Source organism: Callorhinus ursinus, unplaced genomic scaffold (genome assembly GCF_003265705.2).
Source record: "Callorhinus ursinus isolate GAN/ISIS: 27379988/994484 unplaced genomic scaffold, GSC_fseal_2.0 scaffold30, whole genome shotgun sequence".
NCBI lineage: Eukaryota > Metazoa > Chordata > Mammalia > Carnivora > Otariidae > Callorhinus > Callorhinus ursinus.
Window position 1 is genome coordinate 7,740,532 of NW_027397092.1, and position 23,490 is coordinate 7,764,021.

The 23,490-nt window shown below is 43.7% G+C and overlaps 1 protein-coding gene across 6 annotated transcripts in view; it reads left to right on the forward strand.

Annotated features, from left to right (window-relative positions):
* SNCAIP (synuclein alpha interacting protein) overlaps positions 1–23,490 on the forward strand; it is a 153,581-nt gene that overhangs the window by 60,703 nt on the left and 69,388 nt on the right. For 3 of the 6 annotated variants that reach the window (XM_073878574.1, XM_073878575.1, XM_073878576.1), the window contains exon 2: positions 18,046–18,149. In XM_073878574.1, coding sequence (XP_073734675.1) covers positions 18,093–18,149 — 57 coding nt within the window. In that variant the 5' untranslated portion in view covers positions 18,046–18,092. Of the gene's footprint in view, positions 1–17,440; positions 17,566–18,045; positions 18,150–18,878; positions 18,898–23,490 lie in introns of those variants that run through there. The other 3 variants (XM_073878573.1, XM_073878578.1, XM_073878579.1) reach the window with 2 other exon arrangements.

Sequence of the window (23,490 nt, forward strand, 5' to 3'; positions counted from 1 at the left end):
TATGTACACATGCATACATAGACGTATGTACACTTGTACATGTACACACACACACACATACACACACGGCTAGATATATTTCATTGTCTCTTGGAAACTACTCATTAGGAGCCTGAGACTCAGAGCAGATATGCCTAAACAAAGCTTTCATGATCCATACATGATTGAACCCAGGGCTTCTGGCCTCACATTCCTAGGGACAGCCCTTGTGATTCTCACAGATTGGCCTGAAGAGCATCAGATAGAGGCATTGCCCCCTCCACGCTACTTTCTGGTTGACGAGGCCTTTCTGTCTCAGAGATCTGGGGGCCTCTCTCTGGCACCTCCGGTGTTGAGTGGCTGAGCAGCTTCCCCGTGCCCCAGAAAGCTGCTCCTCTTCTTATATTGCTAGTTTCTCCACTACCAGCCAGGCTTCAGTGTTCTTATGTCATGCCTTCCCCAGATTCTGCCCACAGAGCCTTTCTACCTGGCCTCTTTCTTTCCAGGTACAGTAAGGAAAGGTACCACCGGGGGCTTTACACTTGCAGACTTTTTCATCAAGGCCTAGTTCTCAAATTCTCTCACATTTCCCTGCTCCCAAAATTCTTTGAGCATTTGAATCCAGTATTTCTCCCCATTCTGACTCAAGGTGCTGCCAACCCACTGCTCTTTGGAGCCATACCACCCTTGGGGGATTCTGGGTTCAGGGACGTATCCGCTGGAACCAGCTGGGCAGGTTACTCAGGATTATTGAAGCTAATAATGCCTTGTAGGTTATTGGGAGGATTTCAGGAGAAAACGTGTGTGAAGGATCCAGCTCAGTGCCAGGCTTAATCAATCTTCGCTCCCTTTCCCCACCCGAGTGCCCTGGAGCTCTTACCCACATTTCCCAGCACTTAGCACACTAATATAATTAGCAACATTAATGTATCTAAAAGGCAATTACCATTTAATTGCTCTGACCCCAACCAGCCTGAAGTTCCATTCCATTCACTTCCAATTTGGAGCTAGGGGGCTTTAGTCCTACCCGGACTGGTCACAAAATCACTGCCTTACAGAGAACTGAACATAACTTCAGGCAGCCATTGATTACAAGGCAAATGATTTGGTAATTCTCTCCATTTTGCTCTGTATTAAAATGCAAATATCAGTTTGCTCCTGTCCAGTGGACAAATCAGACAATTTCAAGCATCATCTTGCTGTGACTTAGTGAATTATGCTGCTCGGTTAGACCAGCCCCGGCTTTCCAGAAGGCGCACGCTTCCCCGTATGCGCTCTACCGATCTTCATTGAACTAACTTAGTGCCCTTGTATAGATTCAGACTTAGAATCAAGTTTCAGGCATCTCTTCTTAGAAGACATTTATTTATATTACATACTCAATTTAAAGAAATAAATGCCCTTCCCTCAGCCTGCAAAGTTTGTTTATCTTAGCGCTACTGTGAGAACCTAACGTCCAATTGAAGGCAGCGTGGTTTTTTCCCTCCTCCTCTGACCCAACATCGCCTAAAGTAACAGTAGTTTCTAATCAAGGGGAACCCGAAGTATTCTGAGACTTCTGAATCCCCATCTTTAATATTAGAACTGTGCATGTGCATTTGAGGAAACCTAGATTGCCCTAAGCCACACGGAAAGCATTGACATCTGGACCACTCTACATGTGATTGCGAGCTCAAGGAAAATCTAAATAACTCGAGCAGTTTGCGATTTGGAAAACAGCCTGGGCCGTATACATTTCCCCTTCATTCTTTGTTAAATCTTCCGCCAAAGTAAATGGGAGCCGTGGAGAACCTTTGAACTGCTAGTTCTCCAGTGACCTCAGTGAGGCTGGATTGGCAGAAGCCGCGATGCGTTTCCACAGGAGGATGTTTTCCCTTCCCTTCTTGAAGTGCACGCGTGCCGGGGCCCTCTGCAGGTGGAGGATGCGGCTTGCAGCCGGGCCGCCCCGCGTTGGCCCCGGCACTTCGGGAGCTCCTCGCTGCGGCCCGCGGGGCTCCCTGGAGTTGCCCCCCCCCCCCCCCGGCCTCTTAGCACCTCCGCCTCACAATTCGGGCAGCTTGTCCCCCTTCCGTCCCTTTCAGAAAGAGCTGTTGGAAGCGCGAGGTCTGGAGTGCGGTGCCCACCTGTTCCCCCCCCCACGTCCCCGCAAGCCGATTCGCTCCTCCCCACTCCTGTCTCCTTTTTTGTGAACTGGAGATTAAAAAAAAATAGCCCTGCCCACGGGCGCCCCTCTAATCTCTGAATGTCTTATTCTTGTCCTCCTGACCAATTTGTTACCTTTTATGGTGTGTTATTTATTCACGATTAATAATTATTTATTTAAATAGGCCTTACCACAAATGACCTAACATATTAGATATGTGTGTATGTATATGTAATACAACAACAGAATATATATATAACATATATATTATACATGACTACACCAGATTTTGCCACTTTTTTATAATTTATTGATTTTTATTAATGTATAATGTATTATTTGTTTCAGAGGTACGGGTCTGTGATTCATCAGTCTTATACAATTCACAGCACTCACCATAGCGCATAATCTCCCCACTGTCCATCACCCAGCCACCCCATCCCTCCCACCCCCCTCCACTCCAGCAACTCTCAGTTTGTCTCCTGAGATTAAGAATCTCTTATGGTCTGTCTCCCTCTCTGGTTTCATCTTGTTTCATTTTTCCCTCCCGTCCCCTTTGATCCTCTGCCTTGTTTCTCAAATTCCACATATCAGTGAGATCATATGATAATTGTCTGTCTCTGGCTTATTTTGCTCAGCATAATACCCTCTAGTTCCATCCATGTCATTGCAAATGACAAGATTTCGTTTTTGATGGCTGCATAATATTCCACTGTGTGTGTGTATATATATATATATACACACCACATCTTTTATCCATTCATCTGTCAATGGACATCTTGGCTCTTTCCATAGTTTGGCTATTGTGGACATTGCTGCTATAAACATTGGGGTGCATTGAAGGCAGGGACAGTGGCATTCATTCTCAGCATAGTGAGTTCTGTCTTGGGAAGGCATCTCTTCAGCCCTAGTGTGCCATCAGTAAAGAAGAGTACTATCCATCCGTCAAGACAATATTCACAAAAATTAATTTTACTCCCCTTGTACTTTAATGTATGCTAGTTCTCCGGTGTAGAAATAACCCTGAAGGGGAAAAAAAATGACACGTGTTTTACACTTTCACTCTAATGCAAAGGAGCATATTACATGTTTGCTAATCCTTTGAAAAACAAAAAATGTTTACATAAGCCTTCATTTTGGGGGGGGAGATGTTTATAAGACACTTTTTTACCCTTAGCCCTCGGCTCTGAAAAGTCAGTATTATTAGCCATCAGTTGTTACTATTTGGGCATATTTGAGAAATGGCGCCACATAGACAGTTTCTTAATGTATTATCCCCAAGTCAAATCTCGAATTATGATTATAGTCTCATGATTAAATTTCGTCTGTTTAGGGTGGTTCTTCCTTGCTCTCCAAATTCATTCCAGGTGGTCACTGTGCCTCTTTAAACAGGGTTGTGGGGGTGGGGTTGACAGCCTTTCTCTGTTCCAGTCAGGGAGCAGAGACTGGTGTGCAGAATATTTAGAGATCTTTATGGATCTGGAAGTCTAAGTGCCCAAAATGTGTAGCCTTGGAGGAGGGAGAACCGTTATGGCCAAAAACCTGCATGACTTGTGTATTATAAACCTGAGGAAACTCTTCTCAAAAGGAGTTGCTCAGAGGCACTACGTGTTGGGTGTATCTACTGTAAATCCTTAGGGGAAGATGGAGAATAGTCCACAGAGAATCCATAGTCTGACAGCATGTGTGGAGACAGTGACTAAGAACCAGTGGCTTGAGAATCCATCATACGTGGCTTTGACTCCTGTCTCCATTACTCAATAGCTTTGAGCAATTTACTTTCTAGACTGGTTTTCTGTTTACTCAGTGAAATGAGAATGATATTAAGTATTAAATAAGATTAAATTTATAAAGGAACCCGCCAACACAGTGTCTGGCTCAAATTGGTGTCAAATAAATGGTAGCAGGTGTGAGCATTATTATTGTGTTATTACTGTTATTTTTATCAGTTATTTTTATCATTGTTATTATTACCAGCATCATAAGAAACTCAGGGGTGCCTGTTTGACGGAGTGTAAATAATGCTGAGGTAATGGATATGTTTTAGGGAAGAAAAAGGTGGTGTGGGGGTTCTGAGGTGCCTACCTGTCTTCGTAGCCAATTAGGGATAAGGGGTTTAATAGGAAGGGTCAGCCCCCCAAACACCACTCTCCCCCCCCCACCCCCTGGAAGCTTTCTTACCCACTAACGCTGCCGTAAACCTCTTACACGTATCCTTACTAAAGGAGTTGGTGTATACCAAATACCGATCTTATCCTGACATAGATAAAATATCTGCCCATCTCTTATCTCTTTGATCTGTATTTTTTGCTCGGGCCAGTGTTGTCCTAGTTTAGTAGAGATACAGGGAGAATACAATTCTCTCCCCTCACTGAAAGCCCTGATTTGTAGCATTTGATCATTGGCGTGGTGTCAGTACTCCCAGCATACCCAATTTCAAGCTCCCAACATGAAGCCAGTGAATACAGAGTTGGGAAGAGGTGTGCACAGTTGCTGAAGTGAGGGAAGGCTGCGTCCGGTACACCACTGAGGCAGACAGAGCATGAGCTAGGACAGTATAGAGTGGGATGCTTGGCAGCGGAACTTAGGAGCAAATACAGCAGAGGGAAAGTGGTTTGTCCCCAGCATGGAGCGTTATGATATACCTAGCCAACAGAATTCATCCAGAAAGTGAATTATGCCTGATTACTTGAGCGACGTGTTTCAGTGCTGTTTTTCTGTCCTTGCTCTGTTACTCTCCCAACATTCTTAGGACAGAAATCTTTTCCTAGTCCTCCGTGCACTGGGAGGTGGGGAGGTGGGAGGGTCCACTTAATCACTTCCAACTGTCTGAATGTTTCTTTAACCAGTAGTTGGGAAATTTGGTCATGGACATAATGCCCATGTTTATAAAAGTGTCCTCCTCCCCCCACCCCTACCTGCCTCCTTTCTCTCCCCGCCCCCTTCCCTCCCTCCCTTCCTTATTACCTTCCCTACTGTAATTGAGAGTATTTCCTAACATCTCCTTCATAAGTCAGCAATGCCATGAGATCTTCAGAATAGATAATAGTATTCCTGCTTTGCAAAAATGGTAGAGGTACTAGAAAACTGCCATACTTCATGAAGCTGCCTTGTTACAGTCACTGGTCATTGGTCGTTTTGTTACTTGGAAACCCTCACTATTATTGAGATACCCCACTTCTTTAATTTTTTTTTTTTCCATGAGTGGAGACAGTAATTTCAACCACTGGCCACCTTTCCTTTGCAGTCCCAAGTTTAACGTCATTCTCTCCCCTATGGTTGTTGAAAACTGTACCACGTGGTATCTAGGAAATTGCATTACGGTGGCTATAAAAAGATTTCCGAGAATTTTTAATTAAGTGAGGACACCTAGAACTTTTTCATCGTAGTTAAGTCCCCGGAGATGATAAAACAGACTCCTCTTGGGAAGCTGTTCTGTTTTCAGCCGCCCATCACCGCTGGAGCCAGCAGGATGCTGTTACAGACCACCTCACAACTGTTAGGATGATAACAGTTGATGTTCTTCCACCAACCAGTTTTGTCAACCTCGTGGATTAAAAAACCCAGCTGTCCCTGCCAAGACGTTTTCCAAATGCCTAGTGACTGAACTGAAGAGAAGACATCTGCGATAACCAGTTGGTCATTGACCATGAAGCCGTCTGCCGGCGTGCTTGAGATCATCACTTGCACCACCCTAATCCTCGTGAGCGTGGCTGGAAATGTGTGTTTATTTTATTCCACAAGGAAATGTATCGCTGGACCTTTACAGACATCCTTTCTCCTGATTTTCAGCCTTGTGTTTGTCCACGTCCTGAAAAACTTGGTGGTGAACGTCATGAAAATTGTTTATTCTTCCGGTTTTGTGTTGGATTCCGCGGGCTGCAAAGTCGTGCACTTCACGGCCTCCCTGACCACCTCGCTGGCCATCTGGTTCATGTTACACTTTGCCTTGCTCTACCACCGGAAGCTTTACCGCACTGTCCACCCCTTGAGTGAGGCTCCCAACCCGGATCATCCGAAGTGTTCTTGGAGGGTGGTGTGTGCCCTTGGGGTTGCTGGGGTGGTGGCGTACCTCCCCATTTTACTCTGTGCTAGAAAATCAGAACACCACACTGCCGGAAATGATACAGACCCCTCGTCTCCTAACAGGATTTATATGGATTGCCTCATTGACTTTGGAAACAGGCAGGTAGAGTTTTACTATGGGAAAATATTTTTAGTTCTGATTGATATTCTTCCTTTAGCCACCTTAGTCTTTGTCTGTTTCTGGATGTCTGTTCTCCTTTTGGAAAGAAAGAAAATGACATATGGCGACATCTGGATGGGAGATGATGATTCAGAAATTGAAATCCTTAGAGGGGCCAAGTTCAGCATCTTATTAATGTGGCTGATCACTCCACTTTGGATTTCTCACTTTATCTTAGTCTATTTCTTAAAAGACTTGGCAGCCTGTGTCTTTTTTCCAGCCGTTCTCACAGCACTATCTTCAGGCTTCTCGGCTCTGAGTCCTTTCCTGCTCATGTTGGTGAATTACAGAATGAAGTTGGTATCCTTCTGTGGTGCCAGAGAGGAAAAACCCACCCCTCCGCCTGCAAAGGTTATGCTCTCTCCCTACGCTTAATGGCAAAGACCTCAGTTTCTTTTTTTAATTAAGTTTTTACTTTAATTCCAGTATAGTAACATACAGTGTTCTATTAGTTTCAGGTGTACAATATCGTGATCCAACAGGTCCATACATCACCTCGTGCTCCTCACAATAAGTGCTCTCCTTAATCCCCATCACCTATGTCACCCATCCCCCCGTCTCCTCCCCTCCCTGGTAACCATCGGTTTGGAGAACTTGCTTTTAATCTCTGGGAAACGGGCTCTGGCCTGGGAAGGTGCAGCTGAGGCTTCCCTAGCCCTCATCACTAGACAGTTTTTGCAGGGGGGCTCGAAGATCCCCTCCTCTCTGAAAACAGAGCTCCGGGGGAAATGGCAAGAAGATGACGTGAACACTAAAGTTATTAAAAGCTGCAGGAAAACAGTCATCACAACTTTTGTCACTGGGGACAGTACCGAGATTTTGAATGTAGAAATTCCAAAGTGACTGAACAAGGGTCACAGTCTGGAAATAAACTCCACGTAACAAATAATATATTAAGTATTTACTCTGTGCCAGGTGTTGTATTCGAAAACAGCATGTTGTTGAAACTGAGGATAATAACTTTCTAGCTGAATTGCTAACGGTACTTGACACCAATCTTGTGTTTTCATCTTAAGTTTTTTCTTAACATGCTTTGCCCCACGTTGAAAATCATTCATTAAGTATGCAGTGTTCAGTTTTGCACTGTTAGTCATAGTACCTCATCTAACTGGGAAGGAGACTGCATTCATTTTCCTTTCTCTAAGTGTCTTTAGTAAATTAGGGATAGATGAAAGCATTGGATCAAAGAATTAGTGCTTGCTTAATCATGCTCTGCGTGTATGCATAGATGTGCAAATATTTGGTTACTGAACTGTGCTTGTTTAATTACCTACATATCAAACTATACTCTTCTTCAGAAAAAGGAGCCATTTATGTTATAGTTTATTTCCCCTTTTGGTTATTAAGTCGGTACATTTTAATTGGAGGAATTGATGAAATCTCCATAGTAATCTGATTTCTGGATTTGGATTCAATAAAAATAAGCACATTATAATAATTATAACCATAAATAAAAATACATGACCAGGGGGTGCCTGGGTCGTTCAGTTGGTTAAGTGTCTGCCTTCGGCTCAGATCATGATCCCATGGTCCTGGGATAGAGCCCCCCCTTGGGCTCCCTGCTCAGCAGGAGGTCTGCTTCTCCCTCTCCCTCTACCCCTCCTTCCTGCTTTACTTCTCTCTCTCTCTCAAATAAATAAATAAAATCTTAAAAAAAAAATACATGGCCAGGATTTTATTTTTCACAGTTAGCCAGTATAGCCATTTGGACTGCTTCAGATTCAGTGAGTAATTATTTTAAATATCTTATAATGCGTACATGTTGTATAAGCATTGGATTTTAAGCTAATTCTCATTAGATTCTTATATTTTTTCTTTCATTTTCCTTCTTTATTAGTAGACATGGGATTTATTATACTGTAGTTCTAGTGACTGGATATCCCTGTATTGAGATTCTTGCTCTAAAAAGGCTGCATCTAAAATTATAAACCTGGATCTCATTAACAGGAGAAACTTAGAACATCTTTGTTGCCATGAAGTGCTATGGAGAAAAGAAATTTTAAAGTAACCAAGGCCTAAATTTTGTAGGATTTTGTAGGCGGGCGTCTGTCCCTTGTATAGCACTGGGAATTAAAACAGACACACACACGGAGAGAGACTTAAGGCCTTCTCGTTTTCTGGGTGGTCTTCATGGGAAACACTTAGTGGAGTCCACAGAGGCAGTTTAATCAGAAGGGCACTAGGCATGGATCCTGTATAATGAAGTTAACATCTGTGGACATGGAGGATGTGGGGAAGAGGTCACCATCTTTTAATTAAGTGCAGATGTAGCCGGGGCTGGGATGAGCTATTGATCTTAGGTAGCAGCTCTCAAATGTGGTTCTGGGACCAGCAGATTCAGCATCACCTGGGAACTTGTGAGAAACGTAAATTCCCAGGCCTCTACCCAGGCCTATTGAATCAGAAACTCTTGGGGTTGGACCCAGCAATCTGCTTTAATAAGCTTTCTGGGGGATTCTCATGTGGGCTGAACTTTGAGAACACTGGCCTAAGGCTGCTTGGGAGTTTAATCTTTACAAACACTGAGAAGTAGGAGAACACAGCCAAGATGGCCAACTCTTGATGGAGTCTTGAATGCTCTCCGTGCATATTGCTATTATGTCTACTTCTGTCTAAAAAGGGATTGAGATTGTCATCTGTGTTCCATACATTCTCAATAATAATTGCCAAGCAAATCCACTGTAGAAATCAAACAATCTTTGCAAAATCAGGAGTAAAGCATGACCACTTCAGGTGCGCCAAAAATTTGGAACTTGGATTTGGATAGTTTCCTGTACATAACGGAGTAAGGGATCCAGTTGCAAAATTATTCCATAGTTCCTTTCCAGAAGCCGGTGCAAGACGCAACTGGCTAAGGTCCAGGCTCAACTTCCCAGTGCTAGAAATGTTTCCTTTTTCTTCCCAGATATTTTCTTTTTGTTTGGGCCTCATTAGGTCATAGTTTTGTCCTTGTAGAATTGGTAAGTTTTCATCTACAACAGAGAGTAAATCATATTCTCACTGAATGAACAACATCCCAGTTGTCTTTTAAAAATTATTTTCTCTTTAACTCTCTTGCTCTCTCTCAACCTCCATATTTCCTTCACATTCCTTGTGGGATCAGGGGGCAGATAAGACAGGATTAGGAAGGTTCGTCAGAGATTGTCATGGCAACACTGAGGCGAGGGGTCCGGATGGGTCAAGACCGTCCTGGTTCGGTTTTAGGGGTGTTCCCACTGCCATCTCAGACCACACAGAATCTTTGCGTTAGGAAGCCATCTCTTCCTCCTTGCAAATACAAGAGTCCCATCTTTTGCCCTCGAAGGATCCCTCCAGGCCTCTAGATGAGCAATTTCTCGCTGGCATGGTTGTGATCTCATAAAGCAGCCTGTTCCATTTAAGCCCGCTCCAGTTGCCATTCGTAGGAAGACTGCTGAGATTCGTGTACCCAAAACTTCCTCTAAGATCGACCCTTGGAGTCGAATCTTGCCTTTATGTGGTGGCTCTTTATGGTCATAGAGGGAGAGGAGATTCTCTTCTCCACCTTAGATGTTTCCTTAGCTGTGCCACACAAGACAGCTTTCCAAACACCAACTGTCCTGACTTCCTTACTCTTCCTTGGTACATAACAGTTTGCCCCTGACCTTCATAAGAAGTGACATCCGGAACCAAATACAGTATACTATTTTTGTGTTTAGGGGCATGTCTCTATTTTTTTCTATTATACATTCTTTTGTCTTGTGAAGCTCCTGTATGGATTCTTTCCTTCCGCTTTCCAAAAAGAATTTTGAATAATAAATTTATTTTTTTAAAGATTTTACTTATTTATTTGGCAGCAAGAGACACAGCGAGAGAGGGAACACAGCAGAGGGGAGTGGGAGAGGGAGAAGCAGGCTTCCCGCGGAGCAGGGAGCCCGATGCGGGGCTCGATCCCAGGACCCTGGGACCATGACCTGAGCCGAAGGCAGACGCTTAACGACGGAGCCACCCAGGCACCCAATAAATTTATTTTAAATCTCTCTCTCTCTCTCTCACTCTCTCTCTCTCTCACACACACACAAACACACACACAAATTTAAAAGTGCCTCTTCCTCTAGGCTTAACTACTAAGGTCTTTTCAAGCTCTAAAGTCCTAGTATGAGTTGGTTCATGGTCAGCATTTAGATTTTAGAAATAAAAAGAATGCAAGAATTTTAAACTATAAGCAAGAGCTCAAAACTACCAAAAGACCAACCTTTGTAGGGGTTTGTCAGAGCAATTCAGATCTCCAGAATGAGGTTTTCCAGCCCACGGCTGTCTTACTTGCCTTTTTAATAAAACATAAGGAAAGGTGGTCAACATTTTCTTTGAAGATGAAGTCAAAGTATTATAAACCAACTGACTATGGAATATGATGTTTTATGGAACAGTTCAGGGACCTCTCTGGGTAAGGGATGTTAAGGTGCCCAAAGATCCATATACTTTTCTCTCATGATGATGATCATGCCTACCGTTTTTTCTATTGGGACTCTGCTGGAGAGGGGAAAGAGCAGTTTGCTTGGCATTACAGTTTGTAAGAATCCAAAGTGATACAATTAAGGACTAAGGATGTCTATGGAATTCTGACCCAGATGGCTCAAAGACATGCCCATGTTTCAGAGCAATCCAGAGGGCAAACTGGTAGAGTCCCAGAATTAGTGGGAAGTGGCTTGTCTGAGCTGCTTTTCTCCTACTTAGTTGTACTTAATTTGGGCCAAAACATTCCTATGTTTTCCTATCTGTGAAATAGAAAGGAAATAACTGTAAATCGTGATACACACACTCTACCTCCTCACAGAGTTGTAATAAAGTCAGATAAAAAATTAAAGGTGACTTGAAAAAATCAAATGGCAAAGCACTACTTTGACCCCTGCAGTTTGGGCAAGATGGAATAAAGGAGAAAAGCAAACTTAACATCAAAAGCCCTGGCTGTGTGTCTCTGAGGCAATTGCAGAACCTCTCTGAGCCTCAATTTCCTTATCTCCACCAAAGAAATTTTAAAGAAATTATGAAGGCTTTCAGAGCCTTTGTGAAACATAAATGGGAGACTGTATGTAGAAACACCTAGACCCTGGGTATAAAGTTTGTTCCAGATCGGGCACCAGACCCAGATCCCAGTACAGAGCTTTGCCTCACCACTGTTTCTGTGGGCAGTCACACAGGAAGAACAACACCCCCTCCCTGGCAGCTGGAGCAGGGTCAATATGTTGTCTCTTGTTTGATAGCAAACTTTTACTTGTATTTTTTCCAAACAAGCTGGAAAATGTGATATTCCAAGAAAATGTGCTGTGTTTACACTCTGGCTTTGGAAATAATCCCCTGACCACCCCAGCTTACCACCCTGGCCTTCACCCTTCAAGACTCCTTCTTTGGAGCAAAAACAGCAGTAGGTACGAAATCAATGTTATTCCTCTTTCTGGAAGTTCTGCTTGAGCATTCTCAGCTGTCACCACTGCCTGGGACACCTCCCCCAGTCCTCCAGCTCCCCTCACCGTTCACACCCTTGTCCCTCAGTGTTCAGCTTAGACCTCACCCCGTCCCAGGAAGATTGCCTCATCTCCAAATCTAGGTTGGGTGTCTCAGGCTCCTGTGGGTTCATTTCTCTTAGCAAGGACCACATTTTATTGTAATGGCTTGTTTTCTTATCTCTGTCCCTTTGTACTCTATGTTCCATGCCAGTGTGGAGAATGTACACGCGAGGATAGTCCATACATGAAGAAGGGGGTGAAATCTCCAGAGGTCGTGCTTTCCCCCTTACCCCTCGTGTGTACTTCTTGGCTCTCCTTCAGTTACCTCTTTCCAGTAGAAATGTCTTGCCTCTATCATTTTTCTGCTTCAGGACTAGGCATTTAGTGACTGCCATGCTTCTGGCCCCTGTTGAATCAAAGAGTAAAAGAAACCAAATCTAACATTTGGAATGAGCTGCTTCCTTGCCAGCCAAGCTACTGAGCCAACTGGGGACGACATTTCATATATTTCACTTTTTTCCACCCATGCCTTCCAGTACTTAGTTGGTGATTTTTTTTTTTTTTGGAGCTCTTGTTATATTAAAGGCAGTAAGTCCAGTATCTGTGTGCAAGCTTGCAAACGGAAAATGTATCCCAGTACAGATTTGGCTCTTTGTGTGTGTGTGTGTGTGTGTGTGTGTGTGTGTGTGTGTGTGTGTGTGTGTGTTTGCGCATGCGCACGCGCATACATGAGCACGCACACAGGGGTGTAGGATGCTATGTTTTCCCAAGTGCTGGTGAATTAAAGAACAAAGAAAGAAGCTGTAATGCATATCAGTTGAGGTTACCTCATCACCGAAAGTACTCTGCTCATTTATTTTGACAAGCCCAACTTAGGTTTAATTACCAGGCCTTCGTAGGCAACTGGTAAATGGAGCAATAGCGACTTTGGCAGGAAAGGAGAGATGTGTGTAACATGAGCCTTCAGAGTGAGTCCATGCTGACTCCTTGTAAAAGGGAGTGAGGCAATTCGTTTTGAGAAAAATTTCAGTAGAGCAATTTAGGTAATATGTGACTGTAGTCACAAATCCGTGAGCCTTTTATGAGCCAAGCGTGCCAGAATGTGTACATTAAGTGAGTGGAGCTTCTCACAGAAATTTTGTTGGCCATTTCAAGCTTTTTCCACTTGATGATGCCATTAGCCAACAGATTTTTGGAAGTCTTCATTTGGAATTACTTTTAGCGTCAATTTTTAAGTCGCAACAAAAACATCAGAAATATCACCTGAAGATAAGCATAATACTAGAGTGGGGGAAGGCTATTTTTTTTAAATGGCTTGCTTCCTTTTCATTATCCAGTTGGACTCTTCGTTATTTTGAGCTCTTTTCCCAGACTGAATTTTCCCTCGAAGGAAGCAGTTGGGCAATCACTGAGGTCCCTTATGAGAAGGTGACATGGTGTTGATAGACCCCTTAGGGCCATGAGCCCCTTCTGTACACTTTAATAGGCACTGGAGGGACTTCTGTTTTTGGCAGTTTATCAAAACTCCATGAAAGTAGAAAAAAATCCTACAGACTTTGTGTACAGTTGGTGCTCATTATGTTGTCCTTTATCTCCTCTAGCTGAGCATCCACTCGGAGCTTGGATGGAGTTTCTCCCGATACCTCGGGCACACCAAAAGAAGGGGAGACTATGTCACCAACAGCTTCTAGACAGCATATAGGTCCCAGCCACCTAGCCCTGTGTCCACACACTCTAATTTTTCCTTCTTTTCCTTCCTATAAATTTTCCTACTGAAATTGGTAGCATTTAACCATTAGAAAATATTTTCTTTGCCTTTCTCTACTTTCCCACTAGCTTCCATCTTCATCTCTCCCCACCTTTAAAAAAAATTAAACACAGAACATACCTGCCTGAGTGAATAACAAATTAAAAATTGCTAACCTCCATGAAGAGAAAGGAAAAGCTCAGCTGAACTCGAAATGGAATGATTTCAGTCAGTCAACAGTATCTAAGGTAGACAGATCTTGTAAGAGGTATATTGGGGTGAAAGGGGACAGTAATACAAAAGAAAGTCCTTGGGACCTCAGAGAACCTGGGACAAGTGACTGTAGCTTGTAGGGTCAGGGCTGATGGGGACGGGGTGCTACAAATTTATAAATGAGTGGGCTTTGAGATCTCAAAGGGGCCCAAGGCCAACTATGAAGCCTAGCAATAAAAATCTCATGTAAAAGTATTTTTCACTGACGTGTGAACCCGCTCTTGTCGGCCCTGTGTAAAGTTAGCCCTCTTGTGTCCAAGCTGCTAGTCTGGCCAGATGGTGGATAGCCTTGGTTTTCCTCTGGGCTTGCACTTGACACAGCTTGTGCCCTTCCCTCTGGTCGCAACAGCAAAGTGGCACCACATCAATCTACAGCAGCAATCACAACAAAGCAAGAACCCTTCCTTCCTCCAGTTGTACAGTGAGGGAAACCTAATCCCCACCTTGCGACATTTGATGACGTGTGTGAAGGTTTCCTTTTTCTAGTCCTAGGAGAGAAAATGGAGGCTTTGTGAAACTACAAATTATAACAAGCTGGTAATTTATGTGTAAGAAATTTTTTTGTTGCTGTTGTGGCATGAGAATTTAAAACAATCTTAGAATACAAATTTGATCTTGGAATACAAATGAAGTAAACAGTGTTTGGCAGGAGGCACCCGTACCAAAAAGGGGGTGGGGGGTGATGGGACTTATTGTTTAATGCTGAATTCCTTTGACAGATCAAAGACTCACATGCCCCCAGGGCCAGGCAGGGCTTCTCAGGGAGGGGAGCTGAAGAAGGGGAGCTGGTGAACTGGGGAGCACATGCCTGTCCATGAGGCAGCTTAGCTCCAGCCAATTGTTGTCATGGGGAATGCGGATCTGTGTTGGCCAGAGCCTCAGATATTTTTAAAGCAAAGCCAGAAATCGAGAATTTTATGTGAAATCACCCAAGGTCTACAAATTGGCAACTCACTCCATTTTTTAAAAAACACTGCTAGGGCCAGACACATCACATCTGTGGGCCAGACTCTGCTCATGGGCCTCCGGTGTATGCCCTCTGTAGCTGTGTATTCCCTTAGAGCATGTGATCAGGAAAGAGGACCCGCTGGTTCCCATCGTGGGCTGGCGTGGGGGACGCAGGGTGGTGCCACTAGGGCAGGATGAGAAAACCACCGGCAGCCTGGCTCAGTTTCCTTATCATGTTGGATGATTTTCAGCCCCTGCTCCCAGCTGACCTCATCCCTTCCCGCATTCCTCCGGAGGGAGTGCCCCTGCATGCCAGGTGCCCCATGCAAGGGCAGATGTGGAGGCAATGTAATGACCCCTGGGACAGCTGCGGTCTCACTCTCTACTGAAAAGGAGCAATGAATATCGGGAATGTGGCCGGATTGGTGAACCATGGGGATTCCTGCACTTTATAACTGAGGAGGTAACACTTCTAAAGTGGCGCCTTGAAAGAGGGAAACCCTGAAACCTGACAAGAGGAATTGGGTGGTAGAGAGAATAAGGCATCGTAAGGAGATGGACGCATGTGGAAGCCCATTAGGAGGAGAGGAGGGTCCTGGACTCCTTGGGCCCCTTCATCTGAGGCTGGACCACCCAGCCCACTGAGATAAATATGGGCAGTGGCCCAGCTCTTCCCGTCATGAGCTGGAACTGTTGTAACTCTTGTGTTCTGGCCTATGGAATAAAGAATCTCACTACCATCTCCAAGTCTAACCAGGAAAATCGTCTGCTTCAGTGTCATGCTTTATATTATCCACTGGCTAGGTCCTGTTAGAATAGCTGAACTAGAGTGGATATTGCTGAATATATCATCAGAACACCTCAAACAGGGGCTCGATGAGTACTTGTGAATTTGCTTCATTAAGACGTGTCCATGTGTATTTTATGTTTAGTCTGTATGTCTTATATTTAAAGATGTGCTCGATCCCCAGTCTTGAAACATGTTTTCCTGATTCATGTTCTCATGAATCCATGCTTCTGGTGATATTGTTTTTGTCTGCACCCCATCCTGACACCCACTATCATCTTGTGTTCACCAAGACCACAGGAATAGAATCTGTAGGTGAACAGTTCAACCTGGAGTACAGATGTAGTGAAAAGAAACTAGATTCGAAGAAAGTCTGTCAGCTGACGAGCTAGAATCCAAATAGTCTGGATTGTCTCAGAATCCACCAGAATGGAAGAGAAAGTTACTTTGTGTAATTTGCAAGTATGAATGTGCATTATTTTCCTCTGAAAATCTTTGTGAGGATTAGAGGAAAGGTGACATATTTTTGTACCAAGCAATTTGCTTAAGAACCTCTTTTTAGATTTCTGTAAATAATAAAATTTCTAGATATATTTAGAGAGAGAGAGAGAGAATATATAACAAATACAATAATAGATATTTAAATATATAACACATATCAATATGTATTATTTATTGGTATGATTAATGTAATTATTGTATAATTATTAATATGGTAATTTTATATATAATATGTAACCTTGATATATAATATTATATATATATAACAAATAAATGGATTTTCTCTTCATCTTAAACCTTAATGTGATTTCAGAAGAAATCACTTTTTTTTTTTTTTTTTTTTGGATAGAGAGGGAGAGAGGGGAGGAAGGGGCAGAAAGAGAATCTTAAGCAGTCTCTAAGCCCAGTGTGGAGCCCGACACAGGGCTCGATCTCACAACCCTGAGATCATGACCTGAGCCAAAATCAGGAGTCAGACACTCAACTGACTGAGCCACTCAGGCGCCCCCAGAAGAAATTTTAATGTTTATTCTAAATGGATAATCTCATTTGAACATGGTAGTAGGCTCCCAATCCTTTCTTGGTTCAACCCTGTATGCACTATAATTAAAAATATGTAAAAATGGTATATGCATGTGGGATGAGAAGGAGAGGAAACACTGGAAATTAAATCAACTGATGGTTTTGAGGTATGGGTGGCAAGTGATTTTTTTTTCCCCATTTATTGTAATTAAGCAATTTGTGTAGTTTAAAAAAAGACAAGTTCTCAAAATGGGAAAGCAAGGCCTCCAAAGTAAGAGTTTCGTTTTCAAAAAGAGTCATTTTTACACTCTTGATCTTATATCACTTAAACCCCCTTTCCTCATTAATTAAACCCATTTTCATCAGCCTAGACTTATTTTCACTTCCCAATAACGTATTCCTTAGTCTTCTTATTTCTTGGCCTCATCAAGATAACCCCTTGATTAGAGAACCGAAAGAGGAGAGAATACATTATTTCAGAGGCTCAAGTCTGAATACATAGGACAGTTTCTATAATAAGAAAGACGAGTAAAAAAAAATAAATAAATAAGAAAGACAAGTTCCGGGAAAGGGGATCTCGTTTGCTCTCAGAGTCGGCTCTGCGGGAGACGCTGTGCGCTCAGGCACTACCCGGAGATCTATATTTCTGTTCTTGACATCTTCAGGTACCACTGCCACCGCCAATGGTGATGATGATAAGTGATGGGAAAGCGAACTGCGAGGTGATGTATCTTCCTTGACAGATTTAAAGGACTGCCACGGGCAGCCCCGAGGCAAGTGCTGACTGAGGACATTCTGGCGCCTGCGTCAGGTCACTGTGGCACCGTCAGGCAAAGCTGTGAGAAGCCCGAGCCAGGCGGAAACCCTGTGGTTTACATCTATGCCTGGATCCTGTTTTGGGGGAAGGGTGAACTGGACATTGTCCTCCAACGTCTGAAGTAGCCATTACTGTTGGTTAGTTGGTCTCTGTCTTGTAGTTGGGTTATTTCCATGGCGAGCCAGGATTTACTGCTCCAAGCATGGCTTCCAGGGATATGCCTGCTGTAAACAGTGGAATATGGTGAATACCCTAAGATTTTGAGGCTTGCTCCCCATCCCCAAAGCCCTGCTTTCCCCCAGGGTATGGTAAGTGCAAGGTGCGGTCAGTCCTAATATTGGTCCCTGGGGAAGCGGCTGACCTGAGTTACTCTCCTGGCAAAAAAATAAGGAAACAGATGAAGCAAAGCAAAGGAACTTGGGTGCTCCCTGAGGAGCCTGAGAAGCTGAAAAGCCAGGCTGGGCCATCAAAGAGGGAACATGGGCTCCAAGGTAGCACTAGCACCCATTTACCCTGCTCATTTTTGTTTGTTTAAATATAGATGGGAGTTTGAGTTTTAAAAAAGCTAACCCTTTTTTTTTTTTTTTTTTTTTTCTTTTTGCCTCTGTCTTTTCCAGGGCTTTTATAAGTATTTGACTTTACTCAAAATGTGCAAAGAGGAATAATGGAAGCGCCTGAATACCTTGATTTGGATGAGATTGACTTCAGTGATGATATATCTGTAAGTAGCCCTTCTTGCAAGTGACACTTCAGGGAATTCTGCCTTCACCTCCATGGGCCGCTTTATTGTAATCTGTATATCTTAAACCCTCCCAGTCGTACTGAGCAGTTGACAGCAGAAACCCTGTGTGGCAGACAAAGTGGGATTTCGGGGTCTCCTGGACCAAGAAGTGAATCTCACTTGATGGTGTGTATGGTGGGGGAGGGGTTTGGCCTCGCTGAGCCTCCCCTTCCTAATCTGTTTCCTTGTTGCCAAAATTATTCACTGAGTGAATGTATAAAGTGCCTGTGTATAGCACACGATTAACCCTATCAGGGATAATTCCCTTTATGTGATGGGCTTTGCCACGGCCAGCATTCTCTGGCGTTCCCAAGGACACGGATGGCCAAGTTATTAACTGATGAACAATAAGAGGAATCCTCCCAATCCCTGTGGGGTCAAAGCACAGGTTGGGTGCTCTGGGGGAATACTGAGAACGAGTCATGCGTTGATAAGGACTGGACCAGCTGCCCTCTGAGGGCCCTGCTTAATCCTGTAAAGCTGTGGGCCCATGAGCTGCTTCGTTCCCACGACAGCCGCCAACTTCCTGCTGCCTCCCGCTTCCCTCACGGTGGCTCTGATGGGTCATCCGTACGTAGCCTGCGTAGAGCTGATTGTGACGTACCCCGGGCCACACGATCAGTTCTGCCACAGAGCCAACCGGCAGCCATGTTGGCTCCTCAGCCCCCCACCAAACTGAGCTCTCCGAGTATGTGAAGAGAAGGTTGCTGTTTCTGAGCTAGCCATCTAACTTTTCTTCCCAGCACCTCTAGGGTCACAACTTCCCACGCTATTTTCATCACTCTCTCAGAGCATGTAGCTTTGGGTCACTGCTAGAAATGGTCTCAAAAAGATAAGCTCTTTTCACACACCTCTGGCGAGGGAGTTACTTCTCTACTGCGCGGTTCACTTTGAAGTAAAATTTGCATACAGTATGCCAGCACTGGATTACTAGGGCGAGTTTGATTAATGATCTGCTTTATACAACCTTGGATGAGTGCTTGTGTACCCGGGGAATGTGAATTCAGCCTCTCCCTATCCTCGCTTCCAGACAATCTTTATTAATCCTCGTTAAGACCCACATGAAGTGACTTTCTTCCTTTCCACAGTTTCTTTTTGTCTCTTCTCCCTCTCTTTTTAAGCTACTATACTTAAAAGTGTTCAGAGCATGGTTCTTTCATGGCACTCACCTCGAGGTATTTTGAGCTGAGTGGGGAGAAGCAAGGAAAGAATCACGTGGGGAGGTGGAGGGAGTGTGGAAACCGTCTAAGGGGAAACGGGCATTATGATGAGGAGTTGAGGGCAGCACTCTTAGCTTTGATGAAGCTGCATTTTAAGAGCATAGGCTTTGGAAGGGAGCTCCAGCCTCGCTCTGACCTTTGCTGACTACAGCACAGTAACTTCTCCTCTCCAAGATACCCACCTAACTTTTAAGGTTGTTTTGAGCATTGAGTAACCGGATAAAATACATGGAGCACTTAGCTTGGCATACAGTAAGTTGCTCTTAAAGTAGCTTGTGTTATTATTTCAGTGAATAATAGCAATATGTTTATATGACCAACGGTGAAGAAAGAACTCAAGGGGAAAAAAAGCAGGCATTATGTCAGGACATTTTTTTTTAATACAATAGAGTGTTTGTACTTACAGAAGAATCATCTGGCAGCAGCCTATAATTTTGATGAATTAGGGATCTCCGCTTGGAAGATAATAAAGCGCATTAGGCAATAGCCGGCGCTGTTTAGCAAATCGGGGATACCGGATTATGTAAGAGGTCGCGTTTCAACAACTTGACCACTCAGAAACATAAATAAAGATTGCCCATCTGTAATTGTGTAGCTGCACTCAAGCCTTCCCAGCCCCTTTAAATAGGTTTCTATTGTTTGGATCTTTAACCTGCCCTTACGCTTAAATCAGAAGGGAGAAAAAAAAAATGGCAGCACGTAGAAAGGTTGAAACAGTAATGGCGCACATTTACTGAGCGCTCACTCGGGCAGAGGCATTATCTTGTTTAATCCTCAAACAATCCTGTGAGGCAGGAATTTCTCATGATCTAAGTTTTATAGGTGAGCAAACCAAAGCAGGGGAGGTATTACCCGTCTTGTCCAGGGCCACCCAGCTCCTTGGGAGCACTCTGTCTCTGAAATACCTGTTCTGGGCCCAGTACTTGACTGACTCTCCAGATGAATATAGTCTACTGCAGTGGTCCTTGTCAGGGTTGATTTTACCCACACCCCAGGGAATCATTTGGCAATGCCTGGAGCCATTTTTGGTTGTTATGGTTGGGGAAGGGTCCCACTGGCATCTAGTAGGTAGACACCAAAGATGCTTCTGAACAACCTAAAATGCACAGGAAAATCCCCTGCAACAAAGAACTCCCTGACCTAACATGTTGGTCGTACTGAGGCTAAGCCATCCTGTATCTTTTTTTAAACCACATGAAATGAAAGAAGCTCTAATATGGCAACCTCTATAACATGGCAGATTATTTTATAATAGTTCCGTCAGATCCAGGTTCAGTCCTTAAATGTGCCAGAATTGTATTGTTCTTAGATAATAACTTCTTGGGGAAAGCAGTGGTGACCTCTTTAATGTTGAAATGATTGTTCTCAGCCTCTTTAGGTAAACCAGGAGCAGTAAATGTTACAACTGCTTTAAGAGCCAAATGGAAGCTATTTGGATGCTGACATTTAAAAATGAAGATGTGTTCAACTTGTTAATTCACTGGCGTAAAAAGAATGTAGTCAGTCCCCCATAAGCATGCCTTCACTTTTAGGATTCCATAACCTCCGTCTCTGACAGCCCTTAACGCCTCTTCCCTGGTTGAGTGGCAGGAGCAGGGAGGAAAATGCCCAATATATTTGAAAAAGGTGGCTCACCCAAAAGATGCCCAAATTCACAACTGCCCTTCTTATTCTCTAGCTGTGGCCCTATGACGTAGTCCACGCCTTCTAGCTCATGATTTTCCCCTCCAGTCATGAGCCTGGTTCTTGTTTTAATTAAAACCCGAGCTGCATATTGGTTCAAAGCAGCAACTAGAACTTTTTTGCCTTTACCTAATGAGACAGAACCCAGAAGGCAATCACATTATTTTGAAGATTCCCAGACCCCAAAATAACGTTCATCCTTTGCAAACTGCAGGGTTTAAACTACACGTTCTTGTAACCCTGCCATCTCAAAGGAGAGAACATTGCCCAATCCCAGCAGGTCGAGGAGGGAGATGAGGACACACATAAAACACCACGGTTCAAAGCAGGGCTTTTCTGTCTCTGCAAATGGGTTTGCAGATTTCTTTCTTTACTCCTGTGGAAGCCAGACCCCTCTCTCAAAAAAAAGAAAAATATGCCGGGATATTAGTTCTTACTAGCCATAGGTGTATTTATTTTATTAAGAAAGGCCATTTTGCTTTTCCCAAAAATAGTAGTAGACACAGGACCGAACAAATCAGAGGCTGAACTATAGATCTATGGAGGGACCTCACCGCTAGCTCAGACGTGGGCTCTGCCATGCACGGTGCCCCACACTGTGGGTCTGGTATCTTGGTTGAAGCTTCCCATCAGCTCCTATTGTCATCCCACTTGGCACATGAAAAAAATTGAGCCTTAGGGAGATCATCTGGCTTTCACAAGGTTATAGGTACATAAGTGGCTGGGTCAGGATTTAAATACAGAACTCCGTGACCACGTTACTCTTCTCCATTCTGAGCGACTTGAGAGTAGGGACTCCGGACCAGTCTGTAAGATGCCATCCGTTTCCACATTTGGTACTGACGCAATTGCAAATCACTGTTTGGAAGTAATGGAGTTGGTATGTATTCTAAATAAAATGTAAAACAAGCTGAAGCAAACATAGGCAAATCTCTTAATTTTTTAGCCCTTGGGCTTTCCCATCTGTAAAATGGTAATCATCTGCTACCTGTTGCCCTGGATTTTATGGAGAAAATATGAAATTTTATATATGTATGTATATAAATCCATACGCACATATTTATGTAATACACACATATGTATACACACATGCCTGTATGCATACACACATATACGTGTAAATACACACACACACACACACAAATGCACGCACACAGACAGAAGTGAGGATATACTCCATTCCTCTACTCAGGAAATTTTGCCACCATTCTATACCACCGTGACCACAACTTTGGTGAAAAATGACATTTTTTGACAGCCTATTTTTTGTGCAGGTCACATGAGATCAAGACAAACAAGTGTCCTTGCACTTCGCTATCCCCTTTAAGCCAACCCACAGAATTTTGTGGATTCATTTTCCTAAAGTGACTGAACCACTGTCTGGTAGGAAAATAACTTCTTATGACAAACAAATCTCCTTTCAGTGGGTTTTCATATTTTTCCATCCTTGCACTAAAATGCCTGCCACCCTCTGGTTTGCATGCACCACTTTTTACTCAAAGCAATCCGCTGACACCACCAAGATTTCATTATATTTCCACAAAGCCATTTCGTAGCAGCGGGAGGCCCCAAGGAAGGGCACAGGGAATTTATCAAGTAGACTCAGACAGGGAGTTGAGTGGGTCAAGAGTACAGCTTTTGCCCTGATTTTAGTAATGAAAAAGAATGAAGTTAATCAAGGTACAAAGAACCTGGCTTGCCTGTCCTCTCTAGCGAGAGGTCTACCTGAGTAAGATCCCATCATCCTTCCCCATGTGCTTCCTAGAAGGTGACCAAGACTCTCTCACGTGGCCTCGGGCTGCCTCAGCCCCTTCTTCACTGTCCTTTCCATCAGCCCTGCCCCTCCCAGCACTCACCTGCGCTCTTCCGCATTAAAACTTTTCTTAGTGCTTCTCCGTATGATCTAGTTTTGTCGGGTGTTCACATGTTCTTTTGCAAATGTCCTGTATTCAAGTCTACGTTACCCTTCACTCCTCCCTTCTGTGGCCCCCATTATCGAAAGCCTCATGCCTTGTTCTGCCATCATATGTCATCTGTGTTCTCTTGTTTTCCGAACACCTGCCAGGAAAGGAATTAGTAATAATCTAATCCAGACAAGATGAATTATATGTTCATGTCCCATAGGTACTATAAGAGGCCGAGACCAGAACCTGGGCCCCACGCCTTGGACTTGATACCTCTTCCTGAGAAGGTGGAGAGCAGCCTTATAGAATGATTTCCAAGAATGAACTGCTGCCAGATTTTTTTTTTTTTTTTTGCTCTTCCCTTACTCTGCGGATAGCCCTAAAAGATCTTATCTTGCCTGCTAGTTATAGCATGTATTAGATTCACAGTACAGATTATTTACACAAACTATTTACCTCTTATGTACCACTAGA